Source organism: Drosophila bipectinata, chromosome 3L (genome assembly GCF_030179905.1).
Source record: "Drosophila bipectinata strain 14024-0381.07 chromosome 3L, DbipHiC1v2, whole genome shotgun sequence".
In the NCBI taxonomy this organism is placed as follows: Eukaryota; Metazoa; Arthropoda; class Insecta; order Diptera; family Drosophilidae; genus Drosophila; species Drosophila bipectinata.
The window spans coordinates 19,585,856-19,609,339 of NC_091738.1; the positions used below are offsets into that span (position 1 = coordinate 19,585,856).

Genomic DNA, 23,484 nt, shown 5'->3' on the forward strand with positions numbered 1-23,484 from the left:
TTCCATGCTCCCCAGAGGAACATCATTTTGACTTTTACGAGGCGACGAGTGCCCATCGAAATGATGGCGCGTCTCAAGTATCAATAAGCAACACAAAATGGGCGACTTGTTGCCCCCGTACCATGCAAAACTTAAATTTTTGGCTTAACTTTAAGAAAAACGACTACTCGTAATGAAGAATGCTTTTTGTCATTTCTTCGCTGCCTTTTTTTTCCTCTTTCAAGATTCTGTCTGCGATTTTTGTATGCGCCAAGCCGAGTCTTTCGTTTAAGTATTTTTTGGATATTTTCTTGCCTTTTCTTTCTTTCACAATTTTTTTTTTTTTTGGTGCCAAAGCCCACGCTCAACGCATTATTCATGTAACAGACTTTCCAACAGAAGTGAGCGGAATGGAAAGCACAGAAAATACGAACGAATTTATAGCTTAAGCCTTAATTTGCAGCATTTGCTTTGAGCACTTGATTCCATCCTGCCACGCTATATGTATTTATAAGTAATTTCTCGTTTTCTCGCCACGTTCTCTCGCAGCGGACGAGGAAATCAGCGATAAGGCTTCAACATGCGGCAAATTGCTAATATTTCTATCCGTGGCGCTTGTGATACTCACATTACCCTTCAGTCTCTTCGTATGCTTCAAGGTAAGAACATACAATAAATATATAACAAGTTTTTATATATATGATACCTTTATTATATTTTATATTTGAAATAAAATATATCCCTTTGGGGAGAGCTTTCATTTTTGGCACCTTTTACGTTTCTACAAAGATTCAATTTCATTTCATGAACATCTCACTCACCTGCCACATTTTTCAGGTGGTGCAGGAGTACGAGCGTGCGGTTATCTTCCGTTTGGGTCGCCTCATGCAGGGCGGTGCCAAGGGCCCAGGTGAGTACTCATTGCAGGTGAACAGGTGAGCGAGCAGCTTTGCGGGTGGGGGAGCAGGTGGTCTAGGAACGATTCTATGCAAATTTTAGTGCCGCTCGCTGGCGACAAGAATTTGTGTTAATTGCTGCACTTGCTCCAAATTAGCGACTCTGGGGCGGTGGTCCTCTGTCGGTGTGCTCTGGTTTTGTGCTCCCATTCCGGGAGAGGAAGAGATTAGGCAAATCGAGGCGAACTTCTGCACAGCTAAGACACTAGACTACATGGCATTTAAAAAATGACAGAAAATAAGAAAGAAGATTTAAAAAAATAAAAATTACACTATTCGAGATATAAAGTTTATTAAGGTTATATTTTCTTCAAAAATATTAAAAATTTGTAGAAAAATATTTAAAAAAAAAAGGAGTTTAAACCAAAATACCTGCTTGTTAGTGTTACCTTAGCTTACTGACATAACGAGCGTATAATGCATCTTGGCCGTAATTACAGGTATCTTCTTCATCCTACCCTGCATCGACTCGTACGCCCGCGTGGACTTGCGAACCCGCACCTACGATGTGCCACCCCAGGAGGTAAGTTCCGGTGGATGAGACCGACCGTGGCAGATGCTACAATTGCCAACTGCCTCCCTCGATGTTGTTGTTGTTTTTATTGTAACAAGCGTTGCTGCTGCCCGTGGGCAATGCAATGGCAATGCAAATGCAAATTTTTTGTTTATGTACTTCAAAAAGTCCCCCACACACATACGACAAGTTAAAACGATGCCAAGTAAAGCAGAAACCAATTAAACTTTTAGCTTTGCCACAAGTTATTCCAGCCAACACGTTTGTTAACAACAATTTTTTGGTTGCATTTTCCTTTTCGTGTTACCAGTCCACAAAAGAAGATACAACACACACACACACAGCAAGACTCAGGTGCAGATACACACCAACACAGAGACGAGACACGGACATACCGAGTTTTTGGGGCTATGTTGGCGGAATCCGCAAGTGAAGCTCGGATGAACATTGCCGGAATCAGAGTTGTTGTGTTGATTCTGCTGACAGGGCACCCACACAAGCACACCATGACACAGACACACACACTAACAGCCTCCCAAACACACACAAACACACCGATACAGGATACGCAACTGGAGCGTGAATTACGCATACGCAACGTTGTCTTCTGTTTCTTCGTTTCTCTTTCTTTGACTTTCCTCCCTTTTTTGCTGGTTCTTGTTGTTATTATTGCTGTTGTTGCTGTTGTCTTCGCATGTCACGGTGTTTACTTTTGGTTTCTATTTTCTTGTACGTCTTTCGTTCTTTCTTCATTTCTATTTTTTTTCTATTTTTTGTGTTGGATTTCTTCCTGAGAAACTGTATTTCTTCCTGCTGCAGCCTTTCTATGACTCCCCCTCTATCTCTGTCTATCTCTATCTCTGTCTATGTATCTTCCTGCTCTCTATGTACACGTATATCTATGTCTATTGCTATCTGTATCTATTAACGTATCTATCTCCACTTCCCAGCTAAAAAACCTACTTACCACAAAAAAGCATTCTCAAGAAAAACTGAAACAAGTCTTTCCCCACCAACAGTATTTTTAGTTTAAAGCATTGATGGTTTAATTTAATTATTTTCCCTTTTTTGGAAAAAAATTATACTATTTCCAGCGTAATTTAGCGTAGGCTAAATGGGGTTTTTTTGTATACATTTTTGGTATATTAAGTTATAATTAACAAAAATTGAAAAAAGGCCAATGCCACTGCCATACACTTACACGTTAAAAAAATCTTACACCCCACCTACATTCAATTGCTCTCTCTACTCTCTCGTTGTTGTTGTTGTTGGTAGTCTTGTTGTATATCCTATATATAACTTATATATTTTAAACATTTTGTATCGTACTTGTTGTCGTATTGAAGTTGAACAATGTTGCAGATTTTTATTATTATTGCCATTGGTGTGCACTCAACCACACTGCCACTACTCACACACACACACACACACATTCACTCACTAACTGCCAGCCTCACCTTGCTCACAGGTACACATTAAAAAATGGCATACACACCCACACTTGAATCACACCACACCACACAGATACACAAGAGTCTCATCAAGATACACGGCTCGCTCCATTTATTTTTGGGAATTTTTCTTGTTTTTTTTTTTGTATGCAGCGCCGGCAAAAGATGCTGCCTTTAGTTCACTTACATGATCTTTATCCCAGCGTCCACATTTTTCATTTTCCCCTGGTATATACATACCTGTATTTCATTGTTCACTTGGCAGACTTAAATGAAATATGGAAAAAACGAGCGCCCAACATAAAGTATAAAGTAGAGTGAAAAATTGCGATGCCAGGCAAAGTGAATTTAAGATAGAAATAATGGCGACTGGTTCGATTTCAATCCGCTGGCTTTTTCCACCATCTTGCTGACGTCACGTGGAGCAAACTCACTCACACAGACACACAGTACACGTATACCAGAACACCAGAGTCAAAAGTTTCATTGAGTTCTGTATCCCCTTCTTCATTTTTTTTGTAATATCTTTTTTTTTTTTTTGCATATCTGCGAAATCCGCCAGCATTCTGGTGTTCCATTTGAGTTTTGTTCGGTTTTTGTGTAAATCGCATGAAGGCCACTGCGGGCAAAAGAAGAAAAAAACAGAGGCAACACCAAACCAAGCTCAGTCATTTCGTTGACGTTGTTGTTATCGTTGTTATTATCCTCACAGAGAAACATGCAGTCACAGAGACACAACACATCACACATACATTATACATTCACCCGAAATCTCCCTTTAAGTGCATACGAAATGCGATTTTTGCGCATCATTTCGTTTCACTTTCATTTGGTTTCCTTTTCGGTTTGTTTGAATATTCATTTTGAATCGTACCGTATCGTATCGTAATCGTAACCGTATTTAGTTTTTGATGTCTTTTGAACATTAACTTCAAGTTATTACAATTTGCATAGTTAAAGCTCTGATTGTTTCTTGCAATTAGAAATGAAACAACCCAAAAAAAAAGTAAAAAAAAAAACAAAAAAAATATCAAAGAAAAGTGCCAGAATGCATATCAACTGAAAATTCTATCTCTCTCTATCTATCTGTCTCGCTCTCTGTGTTCAGCCGAGCACCACATATGCATATGCAAACGAATTGGTGGGCGGGGGCGGGGCAAAACCACTAAAGAACTGTACGCATTACGCATTGGCTCTCTCTCTCACACACCCGAACCCAAACCCAAGCCAAAACCATAACCATAACCCACACCCAGCAACACAAAACCTCACTATCTCTTTCTGTCTTTGTCGCTATCTATCCCCCTCCCCTCTCTATCTCACTCTCTCTATCTCTCTATCTCCGTCCCTCTCTTAATGTCACTCACTGTCTGTCGCTATCTCTATCTGTCCAAAAAGAAAACTTGATGAAGAAATGAATGTCAAATGTTTGTTCACTGAACACAGGGTGCAGCACGCAAACTTAAACAGAAACTTAAACTTTAATCCCCCTGCCACCCACACAAAGCCAGCTACAGATACACCATAGACACGCACAGATACATTCCAAAATATCTATAGGTATTGCGTAGCATTATGCAAGTGGACCCCGAAAACCATAGCAGAACTACCGTAATTGCACACCTCCCCACCTCAACACCAGAAACTATTAAAATTTTTTTAAAAAATCCGCCCATCTATTTTTTGCCTTGCTCACTATCCTGCCAAGCAGCCACAACCGATCTCTATCACTGCCTCTCTATCTCTCTCTCTCTCTCTATCTCTGTCTCGCTGTCTAACTATCTATGTCTCTGTCTCTATCTGACTGTCTATCTAACCCACTCTCTATATATATTGTACTCTATATATTCAACCTCTCTATCTCTATATATAAAAACAGAAACCATATATATATTGATTTTGTTTATTGAGCTATGTAAGTTTTGTTTAGCAAAACCGATTGTTTTTCCATAAATATAAAAATTAAAAATAAAATAAACAAAACCGGAACCAAACAAAGCAAACCCCCTCAAGACAAACCACACCAATGAAAAAATAAATTAATTATCAAAAATGCACTTATTTGATAAAACCCCCACTTCTTCCCCCCTCGGTTAAGCGTTCAAATAATTTTTGAGAGCATGCTAAATATATATTTCCATAAATGTCTATTCTAAAAAGCTTTCTAACTGTCTTAAACGAAAAACCAAAACCAAAATACCAAAAAACAAACAGAATTCAAAACAGATACAAAGCCACAAGTTTATATTTGATGGTCCAAGTTCGAAACTGGAAACTGGAAAACCAAAAAGATCAAAAAACCAAAAAGTCAACCATACAAAATAACACACCAAAGCACACACAGACATCCAACATTGTCGTTTAGATCACACGTTCTCTCTCACCCACACATGAACAGCTTTTAGTTTTTGAAAAAATAAAAGAAATAAACGTATCGCCGCCACCACCACCCCCCCAGAAAACACCCCCGTGCAAAAAAACAAAAAAAAAAAAAGAACAACAACAATTATGTATTGTACAACTAACTAATTAAACCGTTACAATTTGATTTGTTTGAGCGCAAGCAATGGATGCACCCCCTAGAAAACAAACAGCCAGAAAACACATTCTATATATGCGATATATGTATATCCGCATATACATATATGCGCATGTATATATGGGCTCATATATAGGTGTGTAGGTCTGAGCCAAAAGAGCAACCCATGTCGAGTTCATCTATGTGTGTTTTGCGTGGTTTAGGCTGTAAAAAGTGGTAACTCAACTCCTGCACATCCTGCAGGCCAAAAGCCAGAGCATTAGAAAAAACCAAAAAAAATATATATAACTTTAAAGCCGCCGCCCGCCCGCCAAATAATATACCGCGTTAGAATCGCAACTGTAACTGTAACATTAAAGTAGCTAGAGTAAACTAAAAGCAAGTGCTAGCGCTAGAAATAATCCCCAGCATCACAGCATCAGCATCTCAGTAGTTGCCCCTAGACTAAGCCATAGACAATAATTTAGTGATAAAGTTTGGAGCTATAGCTGAACAGAACCATAGCAGAGGAGCAAGGGCTGCCCCACTCTGACTCTGTCTCTTTCACAAAACTAACTCTCTATACTTCTCTGTCTCACTCTCTGTCTCTGTTGCTATCTCTATCACTCGGCCGTAGTCGGTAGCTGAAACAAAGATAAATATTTTCAGTTGAATCCCATTGAAAATCGAATTAACCGAAAGTCATGTCAAGTGCTGACCAAAACCCAGCAGCAGAAACTGTGCAAATTGTAATAAATAATCTAATTATGTTTATTGAAAACTCATTAGTTTAGGTGTTACAGTGTATAAACTACTGTGTATGAACTATCGTTTCAAATTTTCATTTTCATTCAAATCCCTCTGTCCTTCTCTACCACCCTCTCTACCCTCTCTCTTTCTGCTCTCATTTCTATGATTTCATCATTGGATCCTGAACATTTATATTTTTTCCATGCCCCGTTGCCATGCCCATATCGTACTATTCCTCTCGATTCAAACTATAAAATGCAATGTACAAGCCAGAAAACAACTTATCCAACCCACTTCACTCCATCTCCACTCCACCACTGAGCCACTGAACCACCCAGCTACACAGATACACTCACATGCACTGCCGCCCAACCACCCAACCAAACCAACCACCCGAACCACCCGACTATTGTTCGAAATAATAAGCCATTGTTCTAGCCAAATTGATTTAGAGCTTTTTGTCCATAGACAGGCAGCAGCAGGCATTCATAATGAAGTGAATCGAGCATGATTATCCGCTGTGAAGGTATGCCAGCCGTAGAGCCTTGATGCAATTCCATGGAATGCGCACACAATGCTCAATTGAATTTGTCGATTATTTGTTTTGGCTAAATTGAACAAGTCGTCAATGGATGGTAGTGCAAGCCGATGCCTGTATGCCACTTATTTTGTATGAGAATTCTCAAGGAAGGAATTTTAAATATTCACAATTTATTATCATAATAAATTCGAGGCAAATAATAATCCCATGGACGGATATTTCTTGCTTTGAGAGACTCAAACATATTATCATTGAAATATCACGCATACGCAGTGTTGGACTTAGCAGTTCAGTTATAAATATTACGTATACGCAAGGTTGGCATACAAAAGTGTAAGATGCATACAAAATTCCCAAAAAAAAGCCACAAATAAGCTCTTGGAACTAGTTTGTATAATAAATGCCTTTACTAATGTTACTCATACGCACCGTTGTCCAAGAATTTAAGATTTCTGCATAAGCCCCAAAAAGTATGCTAAAATTTCTGGAATGTTTCTTTCCCACAAAATAAATGCAAGAAAGCTTTCCCAAATTTAAATTCAAGACCGGCTTTGCAAATAAAAACACTTGTGTCCCAATCTTTCAGGACTGCTCACATTTCAGTTGATTCTCATGCTAAAATGCCAGAGATTTGCCAAGCCCAAAGTTCGCCCACGAAAAGGGCAGACCCTCGAAACTGCCCGAGTGGAAACGATGACACTAAACAACATTGACACCACAGCTTCAGCTTTGTAGGGGCCGTAAAAAGCGGTCTAGACTACGCCGAACAATGTTTGGGCAGGTCATAAAACGAAAAGCGTTTCCCTCTGTGAGAAGGAAAAACTTTCTGCCACCGAACAGGAGCCTGTGTATGCGGGATGATAGTTTGGCATAAGTTAAGCCAACTTATGTCGAGGAGAGGAAAAGAAAAATACAATTTTTGAGAATTCGATTTGGGCAGGGCCAGTAAACTTATGCAGTGGATGGATGAAAGCAACGAAACCAGGTCCTGGCCCGGCACCCACAGCACCCAGAAAAAACCCCAAAAAATGTACATAATCTGCCCACGACCCCGTCACATTTACCCCTTCTACCCCCACTCTTTGATAGAATTTAAGACATTTTCTACAAACGATTTAATGCCTTTGGTTGTTCAGTTTGTTTCGCTTTTGATTTTCTACTTTTCGGCTTATGATTTGCGCCTCTTACACTCGTTAACTTGTATAATTTGTGCCAGTCCAGCACTCAGCCACTCTCTGTACAATAACTTATACACTGTAACCGCTGTAACTCTTGGGTTTGCCCCACGTATCGCTCTATAGCAGATAATCGAATACCACTCGAGCACATAAAACTTGTGTCTGCAAATTGCTAGGATAACTCTCGCTGTCGCTGCGACTGCAGCTGCCGCCGGATAAAGTTCGCTGAATGCAAAACAATGTGAAAAGACTTTGGGACTTTTGGGATGCGCACAAAGATACGCGTCCAGATACAGATACAGATACGAATACAGACGCACATGCTAAATGCAAAATGCAAAGCACCGACACAGTCACAGATGCAATAATCAAAATGGAAGCACTGCCTTTGTGTATGTGTGTGTGTTTTTGTCAGTGTATGTGAGTGAGTGTCTTTCGGCATTGTCTGTCCCAGGTCTGAGGCAAAAGTTTTGCACTCCCTGCACTTAGTTCTATTAGAGGGAGAAGCGAAAAAAGCGAGCGACCCGGCCAAGAAGCCAGCGATGTTCAAGTCAAGTGCATTCGCATTATGCCGCCCTCCCGGCTATGAAGTGGCCAGCCACAGATACAGATACAGATAAAGATACAGATACAGATACAAAATGTTTAGCTTATCACCATAGTAGCCTTCCACCCACATGTGTATATATGTATACTCGTGTACGAATTGCAAATTTCAAAGCGCGTCTATTTGTATATATACGCACATATATATCCTAGCGTCTGTGAATGTGTTTGTTTGGCAACAATAACAAGCGAATAATAAAAATAACTACAGACCAACTACAACAATAGCAGGAACAATAGAGAAAGCAAGCAAAAAAGCAATGTCCCCAAACCAAAACAAAAATACAAACAAGAAAATATGAAAAAAAACGAAAACCCACTGCATCTTGTAGGTTCTCACAAAGGATAGCGTTACGGTTTCGGTGGATGCAGTGGTTTACTATCGCGTATCAAATGCAACGGTCTCTATAGCGAACGTGGAGAATGCTCACCATTCGACCAGGCTACTGGCACAGACTACTCTACGAAACACAATGGGAACTCGGCATTTGCATGAGATACTCAGCGAGCGTATGACGATTTCCGGCACAATGCAGGTGAGTTCAAACCAGTTGACAGTTGCCAGTCGGCCCGGACCGCCGACGAGCTCGAGGCTCTCTAGAGACGCGACTCCATCGAGCTGCTTCCTCTAATTTACTTAGTTACCCGGCAAACAAAAAGAACTTGTATGCAAATACATGGGAAAAAATATTATCAAGAAAGAGCGGGAACTACCAGCTAGACTTCAGGATTTATCATATTTTATGGCTTTTAATTAAATAAAATATTTAAATTTAAAATAGAAAGATTGGCTAATTGTATAAAAATCAACGTAATCTCATTGAATATCCTCACAGCCATTTATAATTATATTTAAAATGTAAATCAAATTATTTCCCCACCGTGTACCGCCAGTGGGAAAGACATGGCAGAATAAATGCAGCCACCCAGCTACTTTCCAGTTCCGTCCGCTGACAGATGACATTTAAGCTGGTGCTTACTGCTCCTAATTATGCAGCATAAAGCTTAAAGTTTTGCGGTAAAACTCCGACAGCGTAATATTAATTGCGAAATTTAGCAGCTGCCAAAGGCGGTGTCTGTCGGCGGCGACCGTGCCTGGCATGAGAATAATCTCGGAGCCAAAGCGCTTTTTCATCGTTGCAAATTGAAAATGCAGTGGGGAGGAAGGCAGTCAGCCAGCCACCGCATATCTTAGCAGCTGCCAACTTAACCCAAATTCCATGGCCTGCCTGGCAACGGGTAGTTTTATTTATTTATTTTTCATGCCATATGAAAAATAGTTCAAAATCAGGCGAAAATCTCGAGGAGCATCAGTGCGGCACGTCGAAGCGAGCATGTGCAAAATGCCAAGTTGCAAGAGTTTTCAGCTCCTTTCGCTCCGCTCTTGTCGGTGCCAAGTGCTGCATTTTTAGTTTTTCATTTCAAGGATGCTGTACGACCCACAAACAATGTGGGCTACAAAAAACCGACTAGGCAGGGAGGGGCGACCGAAGGTGCAACTAAAAAAGCAAAAAAAAGAAACCAAAACAAAACTGTTAACGACCTGAAAACGCGTGTAAACAAAAACTAATGTAGTTCTACTGCTATTTCTCATACGGCTCATCCACCGCCAACGACTCTACAAAACCCACCAATCCACCGACATCACCATCACCAACGGCCCCTGGAAAACCCACCTGGCGTCCAATCATAAACAGGTTCAACTCGACGAAGCCACCGATGCCTGGGGCATCAAAGTTGAACGTGTTGAAATGTAAGTAGCACAGCTTTTTTAACCCACAACCCCACACTTGGTGCTCCGTGCCACACACTTGCAGTGCCAACCTGGAAAAGTTTCTATGTCAAGCCATAAAAGTAATGTTATAAACGCTTCGCCCCACCTAGTCGAAGTTGATATGCTCTAAAGGACATTCTAAGCTTTTTGGGTTTACAGCTAAACGGTGATTTCTTCGAGTGGGTAGATAAGAACAAGTGCATTCGAATTTTAAAACCTACTTTAGGGCCTTGTAAAAACCGAAATAAGATGTCTGTTTAGGGTCTTAGCTTAAGACTAGTTCAAGCTATTTGATTTAAATCGAAGAACCAAATAAAAATGGTAAGGACCTGCCCCACAAAGATATTCACTTGATAAATGATTCCCCTGAATCTGCATCTAAAAGTTCGTTGGAGGTATCCTGTAAGGACACCTAGCTGGGTCACATTTATGTAACCATCTAATCGAATAAAAGTTGTTCCACATTTAGTAATTTCCCACCAACTCTAGGTTGCGGGCTCCTCGTGGGACTACAGCTTGTCCCAGCTTTATATAACATCCAAATTGGTTAGTTTCCGACCCGGCAAGGCCACAGCACAGCACTCCAGCTGGCTGGTTATTTGTTCTACCATTTTTCTGGGCATTTATCACAATAACGCGGGATGACGGACGGGAGGTGTTGTGGGTGGTGCGATGCTGCCCTTTGTCTGCTGTCACCGAGGCACCGTTGTTGTAATTTATTATTTGCCGCTCACGGGGGCAAGTGGCTACTTTGTCAGCTTCAGTTTGGCTGCGCCAAGTTGTGACGTTGCCATGTCAAATGCTCATACATGGCCAACAATATGGCGGCCAACGGCCGGGAATAAGGTACCAACAATACCAACAATACCAACAATAACAGCATCATCATCAGGAACACGGGAGCACCGGCTGGTGTTGGCCGTGTTAAAACAGCTGCAACAACTTGACGCGTTGACGGCTGAAGCTGGCGCTGCTGTTGTTGTGGTTTTGTTCATTCCTGCGGCTGCTACCTTTCGCCTGCCCCATAAAATGGTTTCATTTTATGGCTGTTGGTTGTTGAATTTTTCATCACTGCATCTTCATAATCTTGCGAATGTGCTATGAAATCGATCAGCCGACCTATAACCTTCTCAATTGCCCAATAAAAAGATGAGATACGATGTGTTATTCCTGAGTAATATTTTGCAATTTAAATTAAAGACAAGTAGGGGATGATGTATTACTTTTTTGGTAAATGAAGCTTTCCCTATATTATATCCGAGTTAAAGATGCCCCATTTAGTCCTGCCGCGAGGAGCATTAGCATGGAACTTGAAATATTTCTGTTGATAGCCGGCCATTTAACAAGTCTAGAACCCCAGAAGAAGAGCACTGAAAAAAATGTAGTCTGGAAAGTTTTATTCAAAGGTTTTGGACCACAATCTCTCTCCAGCATCCTTTTGTAATATTAACTTTGGTTTAAAAATGATTTAAAAACTCTAAAAAGAGTTTTAGCTTCAAAAAAACCTAAATATCCTTGTTTCACCAGTTAGAAGACTTTTCTCCTAGTGTAGTAGATTTGTGGCTGTAAAAATGGTCTTAGCTTTGAATTACGAGCATTTCCGCTATCTGCCAACCACCCGCTAATCTCGTTTTCTTCATCGCCGGAACAGTAAGGACGTGCGCCTGCCGGTGCAGCTGCAACGCGCAATGGCTGCCGAGGCGGAGGCCGCCCGTGAGGCACGCGCCAAAGTCATCGCCGCCGAGGGAGAGCAGAAGGCTTCGAGGGCGCTGCGCGAGGCGTCCGAGGTGATTGGAGATTCGCCGGCCGCCCTCCAACTGCGCTATTTGCAGGTGGGTCACTGACATCCGAATCGATTTACCAACTTATCTATAATTTATAACGTTTGCTGTTTTTTTTCTGTGACTCCCGACAGACACTCAACACCATATCCGCGGAAAAGAACTCGACGATTGTGTTCCCGCTGCCCATCGACTTGATAACTTATTTCCTGAAGACCACAGAGGCCACCACGCAGCAGAATGCGGCAGCGGCTGTGGCAGCAATTGGCAATACACCGCCGCCGTTGCAACTCGCCCCGCAGCAGCAGCCCCAGCAACAGCAATACCAGCAGCAGCCACCACAGCAGCAGCAGCAACAACAGCAGCAGCAGCAGCCGCCTCAGCAGATGCAACCGCAGCTCTACCAACAACAGATCTCATCGGCGATGTAAGACCGCTGAAGGATGAGCTGCCCAGCCGTTTAAATAAATCAAGAATGGCAGCAATTATATCGTGGCAGCATTTACTCAAAAGTCATTTACAAACAACCAATGGCAACCAAAAATGTAATTCATAACACCGAAAAGTGCGATTCGAAATGCATTCGCCAGCAGCTGGCCCAAAAATACCCGAGGGTCCTTTATAAAACTTAGACTAGTTTCTTACGAGGCGATAGAGTTAGATATTTGTAGCTTTACGACCAGAGGATGCAATTCTTTATAAAATACTTACATGGGAATGAAGAACTGGCCATATTCAAATCAACTACTCAACACAAAAATACATATTCAAGTCACATAGAGGTTTAAATAATTTAAACTCATAGAAAGTGTTCTCGGGTCGGGCAGGTGAAAATTCTAAAACCAACCAGTTTTGAAAATCTCAAATTCCGAAATTCGAAATAGTCAAAAATGGTTGGTTTGGTTTTGTATTTTCACAAACAACTGGCTAGGCCCTTGGATTGTCAATCTTTTTTTTTAATAGTTACCATTAAATTGTTAAAAAGGCATTGAAATTGAATTTTTAGCCTCCCACTAGTCCTTCTACAAAATACTAGAAATACTTTATAGTTTTATAATAGAAAACAGGAACCGGTGTTGAAGGAAGCCTATCTTATAGAACAGTGTTGACGAAAGTGTTTTGTAAATGTATAGCTTTAAGGTGTTTGCCCTGTTAATTATGGATGACTCGAAATATCGCTGTAAACTTAGCTCTGCATACATATATGTATAAAACGTGATTGGTTATGCCTCGATGTATATTAGAGAACATGTTGACGGTACACGATTAATTGGTCCTTAATAGGACCGCTCGGATAACTCTGAAAACTAATAGTAGGTCTGCCTGTGTATGAAATGTGATCGGTCATTCAGTGTACACCCCGCATTCCTATTTAAATCGATGACAAGACACACACCTTCATATTATGAATAGTTACTCAAACTGTTATTCCGTTTCAACTAGAACTTGCAAGGATATGTTCGATTAACTTGTTTGGACAGGTGTTGGAGGAGAAGGAGCACTTCAACCCACATGGTTACCATGGAGCCTTACTTAGCGCCAACCGATGGTGACCCCAGATCAGATCGTAGGTCCAGATGCGAATGCCAAACAATAAATAAGAGTAATACGAATTTATTGTACATACAATAAACAAATAGAGCAATTATGCGGTACAGAACTGTTTTACCCAATACCATTGAGACGTGAGATACCATATATACGCCCCCCATACATAGGATATATACATTTCGGAAGATCTTCTCAGTCAGAATAGCGAACCAAAACCGATACATAGCATACATTCTCAGTAGGTGTCACTTAAAATAACGAATTAAACGAAAAATGCAAAATTAAATTAATCTAAATCGAGTTAGCGTCAGTCCTTTCAAGTGCATTTGCAACACAGAAACGTTTACTTTTTAGCGCACTTCATGAATTAAAAAACGAAAAAACAAAGAGTTATTGAATTAATTATATATACATATACAAAACATAACGAATTACATATTATGTACAATTTTGCCTTTGAACAATTTTTAAACGGAACGATTTCATTATTATATATACATACATGTATTAAACCAGGAAAGGTACAATAATAAAATCTCTGCAACTTTTTTGGTATCCAAAAAAGCGAAAACACAAAATCAAAACAGGACTTTTGTTGTCAGGGGGGATGCACCTCATATGTTAAAATAAAACACTCGTTTTTTAGTTATTAAATATCTTTCAATTTTATTATTTATTATCATTATTATTTGTAATATGCATTACACACCTAACCGCCTTAACGGACACATTTCTATCATTTTACATAATCTAAATTCAGTTTCCATTCATATTTGTTTCGTGAATCTGCGTATCAGCCATGATCCGTATTACATGTCAATCCTCGTCTATTATTTCTATATAATTATTCATTCGACGTTGTTATTCGTTATATTATTAGACAATAACCGGCGGCGGCGCATGCAGCACGACTCTCCAGGCAAAGGCTGAAACATTTTGTAAATCTTTCAATTTGATTGCCAGTTAGTATAAAAATTTGTGAAATTTTTCTCTCATTTCTTTGTGGTTGCTGCCTCGCGTGTTGCCGGCGCTGAACTTGCCGCCATTGTTTCAGTTGTTGCAAAATTAGCCATAATTAGTTTTGGTATTATTACTTTTCAATTTAATTTCAGCTTTATTCTATATGTTATGTCAAGTTTATATACAAAAATTCATCAACTACGCTAAACAATTTCAGTTTTGCCCGTGAATTATAACAATATTTCAATTAATTATTTGCAATGATTCGGTTGTGGTTAAAGTGAATGCGATTTCATACAATGATTGGATTTTCGTTCTCGCTACTTTTCAAGCCTTGTTGGGTCGGTTATCCTATGAACTGATGTACGTGTGTGAAATGCTTCGAGTTGCCGTATAAATGTTCTTTACAAATACATATATCTCAATACGAAATGCTAAACTTTGGTTTTATGCTACAGAATGTGCACACAATGGCCAACACAATATATGCTATATGTACTATATAATCTGGTAAACGACAAACTAAAACTATAACAAAACTCAAATAAATTAAATAAGGTCTCCTCAATCGATGTGGTATCTGATCTGTTCGCATAGGACGTCTAGAAGCTAAGAGATACATAGGTGTGTACTGTGTGATTCTGATCGTTATATGTATGTATTTATCGTCTGATATTTTTGCATTTGAAACCCTTGAGATAGCAAGTGATCCGTATGGCTTGAGTCGGGCTATTGATTTGGGCTGCACGCGCAAGGAACAGCAGGTCTGGAGAGGAACTAAATGCGGGCCAACGCTGCAGGTTGTACATCAATAGAGATATATCTAGACTACATGGACAGTGCCCAATTGTGTGGCTTGTGCCTCAGTGTACGAACAAAAGTAAACAATAATTTTGGCATAAACTTAAATGTACTATAAACATTCATTGGTTCAATTGCTAACAACGAAACGTGAAATGCCTTAATTCTCTTCATAATGGTTTTGTACAAAATGCAATTTTCGCTTTTCATTTAATTTCCATACTTTTCTTTTCGTTTCTTTTTTTTCATTCATTTTTTTCTTTTTTAGCCTCATCTAGTCGAGGCAAATCAATATTCATATTCTCATTCGGGTGATAGATCATTTCCTGGAAGTAGAGACGAGGGATACGCCACCTTATAAGTAAATGCCATCATTGGAGTTTCTCATTAGCAACAATTATAGGTTTTTCTCTTTTTTGATTTTTCGATTCGGATGATTGAGTCAAATAATTCTTGGCTTAGTAGATAGTCTTGGTAGTGGTTCTGGTGTCTGTGTGTGTTTGTGTTCGGTTTCGTGGAAAGTATCAGAAGAAGGTATTCAGCAAAGGGAGGATAAGATCAAAGAGTTCTAGTTGTAGAGTGGATTGGATTGTTTATACATAAAACCTAAGCACCGATTAAAGTATCGTTGAATCGTAGCTGTATTCGACTTGAAATTCAATAGAGTTGCCAGCTTTCTCCGCCCACATCATCGGTTATCTCGTTAAGCTTACAAAACTAGTTAAATACTTTCTATTTCCATAGTACATACAGTTAGGTATATAAATTATAAAATAGTTTTGCGTGTAAAATATAAAATGTAGTTCTTCCAATTTACGTTTTTTTTTGTTGATTTTTTTTTTAGATTTTTTTTCTGAATTGTTTAGATACGCTTAAACACATACATATACCATACATATAGAGTTCGTGTGGATGCACGTGTGTTGGTTGGTTGGTTGGTTTGTTGGTATGCAACTATGCCATTAAAAAGTCTTAAGAATTATAGTAAATATGCATATAAATGTATAATATGTATGTATAACTTTATATACTATATTTATATATCGTACGACGTGTGGTTGTGTGGCTGAGTGAGGGTGTCAAGGTGATGTGTGGGTGTGTTCGTGATTGTGATTAGGCTGGACTCTTGGCTTAGTCTTGCACCTCTCGATACGGCACCTCGGACGTGACCGAGAAGGACTCGAAGTAGTGGTTCAAGAACTCGAACGTGGGCCGCTTCTCGGGCACGGCATCCCAGCACTGCAGCAGCAGCTGGTAGATGTTGTCCGGGAAGTAGTGATTTGTCGGCTTCGGCATGCGGAATCCGCGCTCGATGTTCTCGATCACCTCGCGGCTGTGCATGCCCGGATAGGGCACTTGTCCGTACGTGAACAGCTCCATCAGAAGGATGCCGTAGGACCAGACGTCCGACTTGATCGAGAACTTGCCGTAGATGATCGCCTCCGGCGCTGTCCACTTCACCGGAAACCGGGAGCCTTGCTTCGGGCAGTACTCGTCGTCGGCAATAACGCGGGCCAGTCCGAAATCACAAATCTTCGCCACATTGTTCTCGCCAATGAGGACGTTGCGGGCCGCCAAATCGCGGTGGATGAGCTGCTTGGACTCCAGATACTCCATGCCGCTGGCCACCTGGGTGGCTATGTAGATGAGATCCTCGAAGTGCAAGTAGCGGCCGTCGCCTTCGCGCAAAAAGTCCAACAGACTGCCCTTGGACATGTACTCCTGCACAATGTAGATGGGCTCCTCCTGCAAAAAATCAAGCAGAAAAGTGAGAAACCACGGAAATTAATTAAAAAAGTGACACTAACCTGAGAGCAGACTGCGTAAAGAGCTACCAGGCGGTTGTGGCGGAACTTCTTCATGATGGCCGCCTCCTGGAGGAAGGCAGCCGTGGACATGGTGCCCTCGCGCAGAGTCTTAACGGCCACATCGATGCTGTTGCGCCACTTTCCGTAGAACACCTCGCCGAAGTTGCCGCGACCCAACTTCCGCAGCAGCTGAATCTCCGAGCGCGGAATCTCGTACTTGTCACGCAGCTCCGGTCCCAGATCCCACATCTGGGGCTGTGGCTTGGGGCAGGGACGCGACAGTATGTGGCACAGGCCGAGAGCGTTTTCTGTGGGTAGCAGCGAAGTAATAAATTATCTTCATGTTTCATATTTCTTATATTTTTTGGAGGACTTACTGCTGTAGGCCATGACCAGAGCCTGGAGCGAGGGGAAGGTCTGATTGGTGGCAATGTAGTAGCCACCGTTGTCCAGCGGCTTGATGCGATAATGCTTCACATGATACCCACGTCCGTCTTCCCAATCCTTCACTGACAGCGAGTAGCCATTGGGATTGTGCTCCGAGGGTCGCACCAGGAAAGTGCCACGTGGGTTCTCCTCGGCCAGTAGAAGCTTGTCGGCCTCCTTGCGCAGCACGTTCTCAAAGAACCAGCTATGGGGAAAATATAAATTTAAATAATGTATATATTCCACTCGAAAGCGATACTTACTCTTCGCTGTTGACGCTGCGCTCCTCGGCCACAAAGTTGAGCGGGATGAGACCCTCCTGGCGGGTGCTCAGATTCACGACGCGCCACCAATCGGACTCGGTGTCGTCGATGACCTCCATGCGGTCGCCCTTCATAAAGCTCAGATCGGACTCGTCGCGGGACTTGTAGTCGTAGAGGGCCACCACCACTCGCTTGGGCATCACACCAGGCACGCCGGCTGGAATAGTGGAGGGGGAATGATGTCGAGTTAGTGGCAATTTTCGTCTGGCTGGGTCGCAAAATTTGATTTGCGTCCCTAAATTGTAATTTATGGCGACAAATTGGGAAATATTATTTTTTCCTTTCCTCTGCCGGCATTTTCCTATCTTTTCGCCCGAATTGCACCGAAATTTAATTAGAGTTTAATGAGAGGAGGGTAGGAGGACAGAGGGGATGAGTGCCAAATGCAAATTGGATAGCATACTTTTCAGGGAGGCCATATATCAGAGCGGGCATAAACAAAACAATTTTTATAGTGCTGGTGCCAAGCCACAATTTTTGGCACTGACTTGCATTTGGCTAATTGATTTAGCCCACAGCGAGGCAACGCATAAATAAACTGGCTCTGTACTCTGTACTTGGCTTGCCAGTCGCCTTGGCCGCTCACTGCCCTCCATTAGCCCTCCATTGAGATATCAGGCTCTAGTGGCGACAAGGCGGCACAAATCACTGGCCAAGCACTCAACCTTTTGAGGGTTTACACGACCTAAGCGGCTTTACTGGCAGGCCCGTATGTATGGTATGTGGTATGTGGCACTGTCATGTCATGGATAGAAATAGCGGCAGTTAATCGGCTGCCAGCGAGGCCTCAAATGCCAACTAGTGACAGGCGGGATCAAAATAATTCAGCTGTCCATTTCAATGCTAAAGAACTGTGACAGCAACTGGGCTAAATAGCTTCATCCATAGATTGGCAACTCCTGGGGGTCTCATAAGGCCAACTCATAAGGTGAGACCCGCTGCCACGTAATATCGTATGCAATATTCCATTCAGGGCGGCACTAACCCGACACTTACGCCCGGCTTCTGGGGGCACGCATCACGGAACTGGTCAAGGTTAACGACTGTCATCGTATTACCACTGCAAATATGAGAATTGCGCTGCCACCTGGCAAATAGCTCGACTCCACCTCTGAACCTCCTGGGAGGCGAACTCTAATTATGGCAGCAGGTACGCCACGTTAGCCAGCTAGTTGGCTGGCTGCCGTTGCCTGGCTGCCACGTTATGCAAACAGAAGGCCAGCCAAGCCAACCTGGAGTGAAAGCCAATCTTTGCGGCAGGCAAAAAGTCAAATTGCTAATTAAAAGCTGAAATTATCCCCCCACCCTCCGCCGGCCCAAGAGAATTACGGCCAACATCTAATTACGAATGCATGATAATGCTTGTGCATACACTGTTTAATATCCGAAAGTTATACTTTCCTGATTGGAATTAGTTTATTTGCTATATTCTCGGGATATTTTATTTTTGAGATATTAAAGTTTAATTAAAGTAACTAAACAACCCTCCTAATGACCTATCAATTTTAGTGTATATTGTGCTTATACATACATATGTATGTATTACATACACTGTTTAATATCCGAAAGTTATACTTTTCGAATTAGTTTAGTTATATAGTTATCTATATTTACGGAATGATTTATTTTCAAAGTATTAAAGTTTAACCCATAATCTATGAGTTTAATCCATAATTCATAATCCTCCATAATGTCCTATTATTCTTAGTGTATATTATGCTTGCTTAAGTCCGAAAGTTATAATTTTCTAGTTATAATTAGCTAAGTGGCTATATTTTCGGGATATTTTAATAAAAGATTTTAAAGTTTAATTCGCAAAAATAGAGCAATCGTCATGAAAATTTCCTCAAATGTTAACCAGAAGTATGTGCATTAGTTCTACCAGAATTGTCGGAAAATATTGTATTTAAAAAAATAATAAGAAATTAAAAACAGAAAAAAATCAATTTTTTATTTCAAATGCTTATCATTTTTTCATTTTTAATCTTTTTTTTTCATTTTGGTGCCAAGGCTGCGCAAAAAATTACAGATTAAGAACATATTTGTCTTTTCGAATCCGATTTTTTTTTACAGACTCTGTGACTGCCCTCAAAAAAATTGTGCAGATTTAACAAACTGTACTTAAAATGTATAACTGGCTGGAATTTCATACTCGTACCTATCATACCATCCAAGAAAAAAATTCCAGAAAAGAACCTCAGGTTTTGGGACAAACAAGGTAGAACCCCTCCCAATATCCCAAAGTTGTACTTTTCTAATTTGAATAGTTAATAACCCAAAGTGGAGGCAAGTCCTTAAAGAGTATACATACATCGTTTTTTATATTTTCTGAATATTTTTCCAAGAAATTAAAGTTTAATAATAAACCCAACAATAACCGCCTTAATGACCTATTACTCTCAGTGTACTCTGTAATTACTAATTCATGATAATGCAAAACTTGTATCGAAATTAGTTGGGAGACTAAAATTACTCCAATACTCACTTGGTGTGGTGCGCGGTCTGATGATGTCAACGCCGCCCTTTCCGCCGATTTTCAGAGGACCCCGGTGATTGGGATCCGGGGTGTAGCGCGAGTCCAGGGAGCCCCCGTTGTTGTGCTTCTGGCCGAGTACGCCGCCCATGTTGCCGCCGCCGCCAGAGCTGTTGATGTGCGTCTGGCCGAAGGTGTAGTCGGATTTCTTGTAGCCCCCAGTGGGATAGGCCAGTGCCAATTCCTGATCCTGACGCTTGCTGCAGCATTGGTTGCCCATGGCTTTCTCAGTTCACTCCGTGTCTCAGCTGCGAGCGTGCTCCTTGAGGTTGGCTGGCGAGTGATGTGCTTCAATGATGCTTGTGGCGGTAAGTAATGGTGTCTATATATTCAGCTTCAGTTGGTGCAACACATATTTGGCATATGACGAATTCCTTGCAAAAGTCTCTTAGCAATAATTACAAAAATTGTTTGCTTGGTTGGTGTGTTGGGTCTAGTAAGTAGTTTAAGCTATCAGTCAAGTTTGTTGGGCCCCGGCCTTAAGGTTTGGAGGGCATTTGCCATTCAATTCATCTGCCAGCGTGGTTGGCCGAGCTGCAAAAACGCATGTCGTGTTGGTCAATATAAAAAGTATCTGCCACAGCCACGTTCACAGCTGCTGCAACTGCTGTCTCCTGCCAGCGACTTCAGCCAGCGACCGTCTGCACATTGTCGTCAGTCACCTGAGAACCAGAACAGAAACCGAAATTAGTTAGTGTTAATAAATATTCATTAAATAACCATTTGGCCAGACAAAGGGCTCTTGCCGTCAGTCAGTCACTGACCCGTGCCCAGTCGACTGCTGCCGTTTGCCAATTGTCCTGCCATCCTAAACGTTTTTGGCACATTATTCCACGTGACTGGCCCGAGAGGCTGCATCCCGAGTCCAGCTCCCCACTGCCGGCCCCCATAATAAATTAGAATACATAGCTGGGGTTCATCAGCCCCTAGAGATGTGAGATGCCAAGTGATTTAAATATTAAATATCAGAGAGAAGTAAGAACTACTAGTTAGTTGGTTGGATATTATTAGAAAAACTAGCCACTGAAAGTGCTTCTCCAACTCATCACTAGCAACCTGCCTGGGGCAACAGTTGCACAAAACCCATCGACGATGCCGCAATAACCGCAAAACAGCAAATGCTGCAAAAACTCCTGCAACTGCAACTGCAACAGCAACAGCAACCACAACAACATCAGAGACAATCGTTTGAAAGGCTGCCAGCTGGGCAGGCTCAGTGTCTCCTCAGTGCGACCTGGTCGGCTGCCATTGTCTATTGACTCAAGCCTGGCAGGCATCTGTTTATTGTTCAATTGGATAATTATGGTCTCCAATGCGGAGTCGAGGACCCGACAGCCGGCAGGGCAGGCAGGATGTCAGGGGCGTGTGGCGAGGCCAAGGTTGAACCGGAGAACAACCACTGAAACAGAACGCCCGGCAACTGCACTCCCCCGGCCATTGGATGGATGGCTGCTGCAGTTTCCGATTTTAATTGTTATTGTTGCGCATTTGTTGTGTGTGCGCAGCTGGCATGAAATTGTCGCTTGAATACCAGTTGCCAGTTGCCAGGATGCATTTGCAGCATTAGCTAATATCCTGAATATCCTGTCATTGTCTCGCTCCAAATGGTAGCCCACTGGCAGGTCGTCAATTATTAAAGCCATGTTTAACCCGAGTCTAGAGTCTCGAGGGTACTGAAGCGTCATCAGAGGCACTTGGAAAATATTAATATCTTTTAAGTATTTGAAGAATATTGCTACTTTTAACTGGTTTTATTTTAGGATTTATTTCTCCAAGTGCATTTAGACAGAAGCACACTAGAAAGTGTTGCTGGAACGACATAAACCTGCCAGCCTGAAAATTATGCCAGGACATCTGTCTGAGTTGTGTTGGCGCGCCATCGACTTGATAAACACAACGTGTAGCGCTTTAAAGTCCCCCCCAAAGGCAGCTCCAGCAACAACCATAAAACTTTGTACGAATTTGCCTTCGTTTGGCCATAAAAAGTCAAAGTTTGCTTTTCGGCGACGAGTTCATGAACCCGTCGTCCGGCAAACAACAACCACAACATCGCAAAAGTTTCCCCCGGGGTCAAGCAACCTTCACAGAGCAACAGAAAATAAATAAAATAAAATAAAGTCAGCATTGAAGCTGCAATAATGCTGGGAATTTCTATACAATTACGGCTTTATGAGACGTACTTTAAGAGTCAGTGACTGGATTAGTTTGTATTATCCGCCCGACAAAGAGCAACAGTTGGGGCTGTTGATAAGATGGGATGATAAGCCCGCTGGCACCTCAAGCGGTGAGTCATTGTCCGCCAATTTCTCCCCAGAATCTGCATATTTTTAAGGAAAATCCTTAGCACTATTCCCATTTTTCACACTTAGTCCTGTTGGACAGGCAAAGACTCTTCTGTAGGATAGAGCGATTTATGGCCCTAGCATCCCCGGTAGCGTTGGGGGAACACCTGAAGTGGAAATCGAAAAAATATCGGAATATATCATGGCCGGTGGAAAAGGCAAAACAGCAGTGAAGTGCCGCCAGTTACCAATTCTGGGCTGACAAGCGATACGGTATCTGATGTGTGTGTGCGAGGGTATCTGAGGGATTCGTGGTGTGCCGTTGTATGACATGAAAATGTAATTTTCTAGTTTGCTTTTTGGGGGCGAAAGCAGGTCATGTGTTGTGGTGGGTGGGTTGTTGCTGTTTGTGATGGTGCGATGGGTTTCTATCTGCACTCGAGCCATGAATTTCCATTGTTGAAGTTGACAAAACTAAATGAATACTTAATTGGATATTGCGGCTTTGCATACGCCCGAAAGATGGCAACACGAACCTGAAACCCTGACTGTTATTATGTACAGTGTGTGGACATGTGTGCGTTAAGATGGAAATGGAAATAGTTTCGAAGGCGAGGATTATTGTTCTGCAATATGCGAAGCTCTGATAAATCGTACTCCAAATTAAAATGCATATCCTGGGGCTAATAAATAAAAGCACAAATTCCACTTCTACGAATTTCACAACTAAACTGCAAAGTATTCAGAGAATG

The 23,484-nt window shown here is 41.6% G+C and overlaps 2 protein-coding genes across 9 annotated transcripts in view; one reads left to right on the top strand and one right to left on the bottom strand.

Annotated features, from left to right (window-relative positions):
- The window catches only part of LOC108132618 (band 7 protein AGAP004871), a 37,115-nt gene extending 23,389 nt beyond the window's left edge, over positions 1 to 13,726 (top strand). For all 7 annotated transcript variants that reach the window (XM_070280480.1, XM_070280479.1, XM_017252064.3 and 4 more), the window contains 7 exons: positions 529 to 638; positions 817 to 889; positions 1,376 to 1,458; positions 8,826 to 9,029; positions 10,191 to 10,246; positions 11,919 to 12,099; positions 12,183 to 13,726. In XM_070280480.1, coding sequence (XP_070136581.1) covers positions 529 to 638; positions 817 to 889; positions 1,376 to 1,458; positions 8,826 to 9,029; positions 10,191 to 10,246; positions 11,919 to 12,099; positions 12,183 to 12,479 — 1,004 coding nt within the window. In that variant the 3' untranslated portion in view covers positions 12,480 to 13,726. The remainder of the gene's footprint in view (positions 1 to 528; positions 639 to 816; positions 890 to 1,375; positions 1,459 to 8,825; positions 9,030 to 10,190; positions 10,247 to 11,918; positions 12,100 to 12,182) is intronic.
- A 1,732-nt stretch (positions 13,727 to 15,458) lies between these two features.
- The window catches only part of Src64B (Tyrosine-protein kinase Src64B), a 36,101-nt gene continuing 28,075 nt past the window's right edge, over positions 15,459 to 23,484 (bottom strand). For both annotated transcript variants that reach the window (XM_017252061.3, XM_017252060.3), the window contains exons 4-8: positions 20,403 to 21,112; positions 17,858 to 18,074; positions 17,546 to 17,799; positions 17,169 to 17,476; positions 15,459 to 17,106 (exon numbers count right to left, since the gene is read on the bottom strand). In XM_017252061.3, the coding sequence (XP_017107550.1) occupies positions 16,492 to 17,106; positions 17,169 to 17,476; positions 17,546 to 17,799; positions 17,858 to 18,074; positions 20,403 to 20,670 (1,662 nt within the window). In that variant the 5' untranslated portion in view covers positions 20,671 to 21,112 and the 3' untranslated portion in view covers positions 15,459 to 16,491. The remainder of the gene's footprint in view (positions 17,107 to 17,168; positions 17,477 to 17,545; positions 17,800 to 17,857; positions 18,075 to 20,402; positions 21,113 to 23,484) is intronic.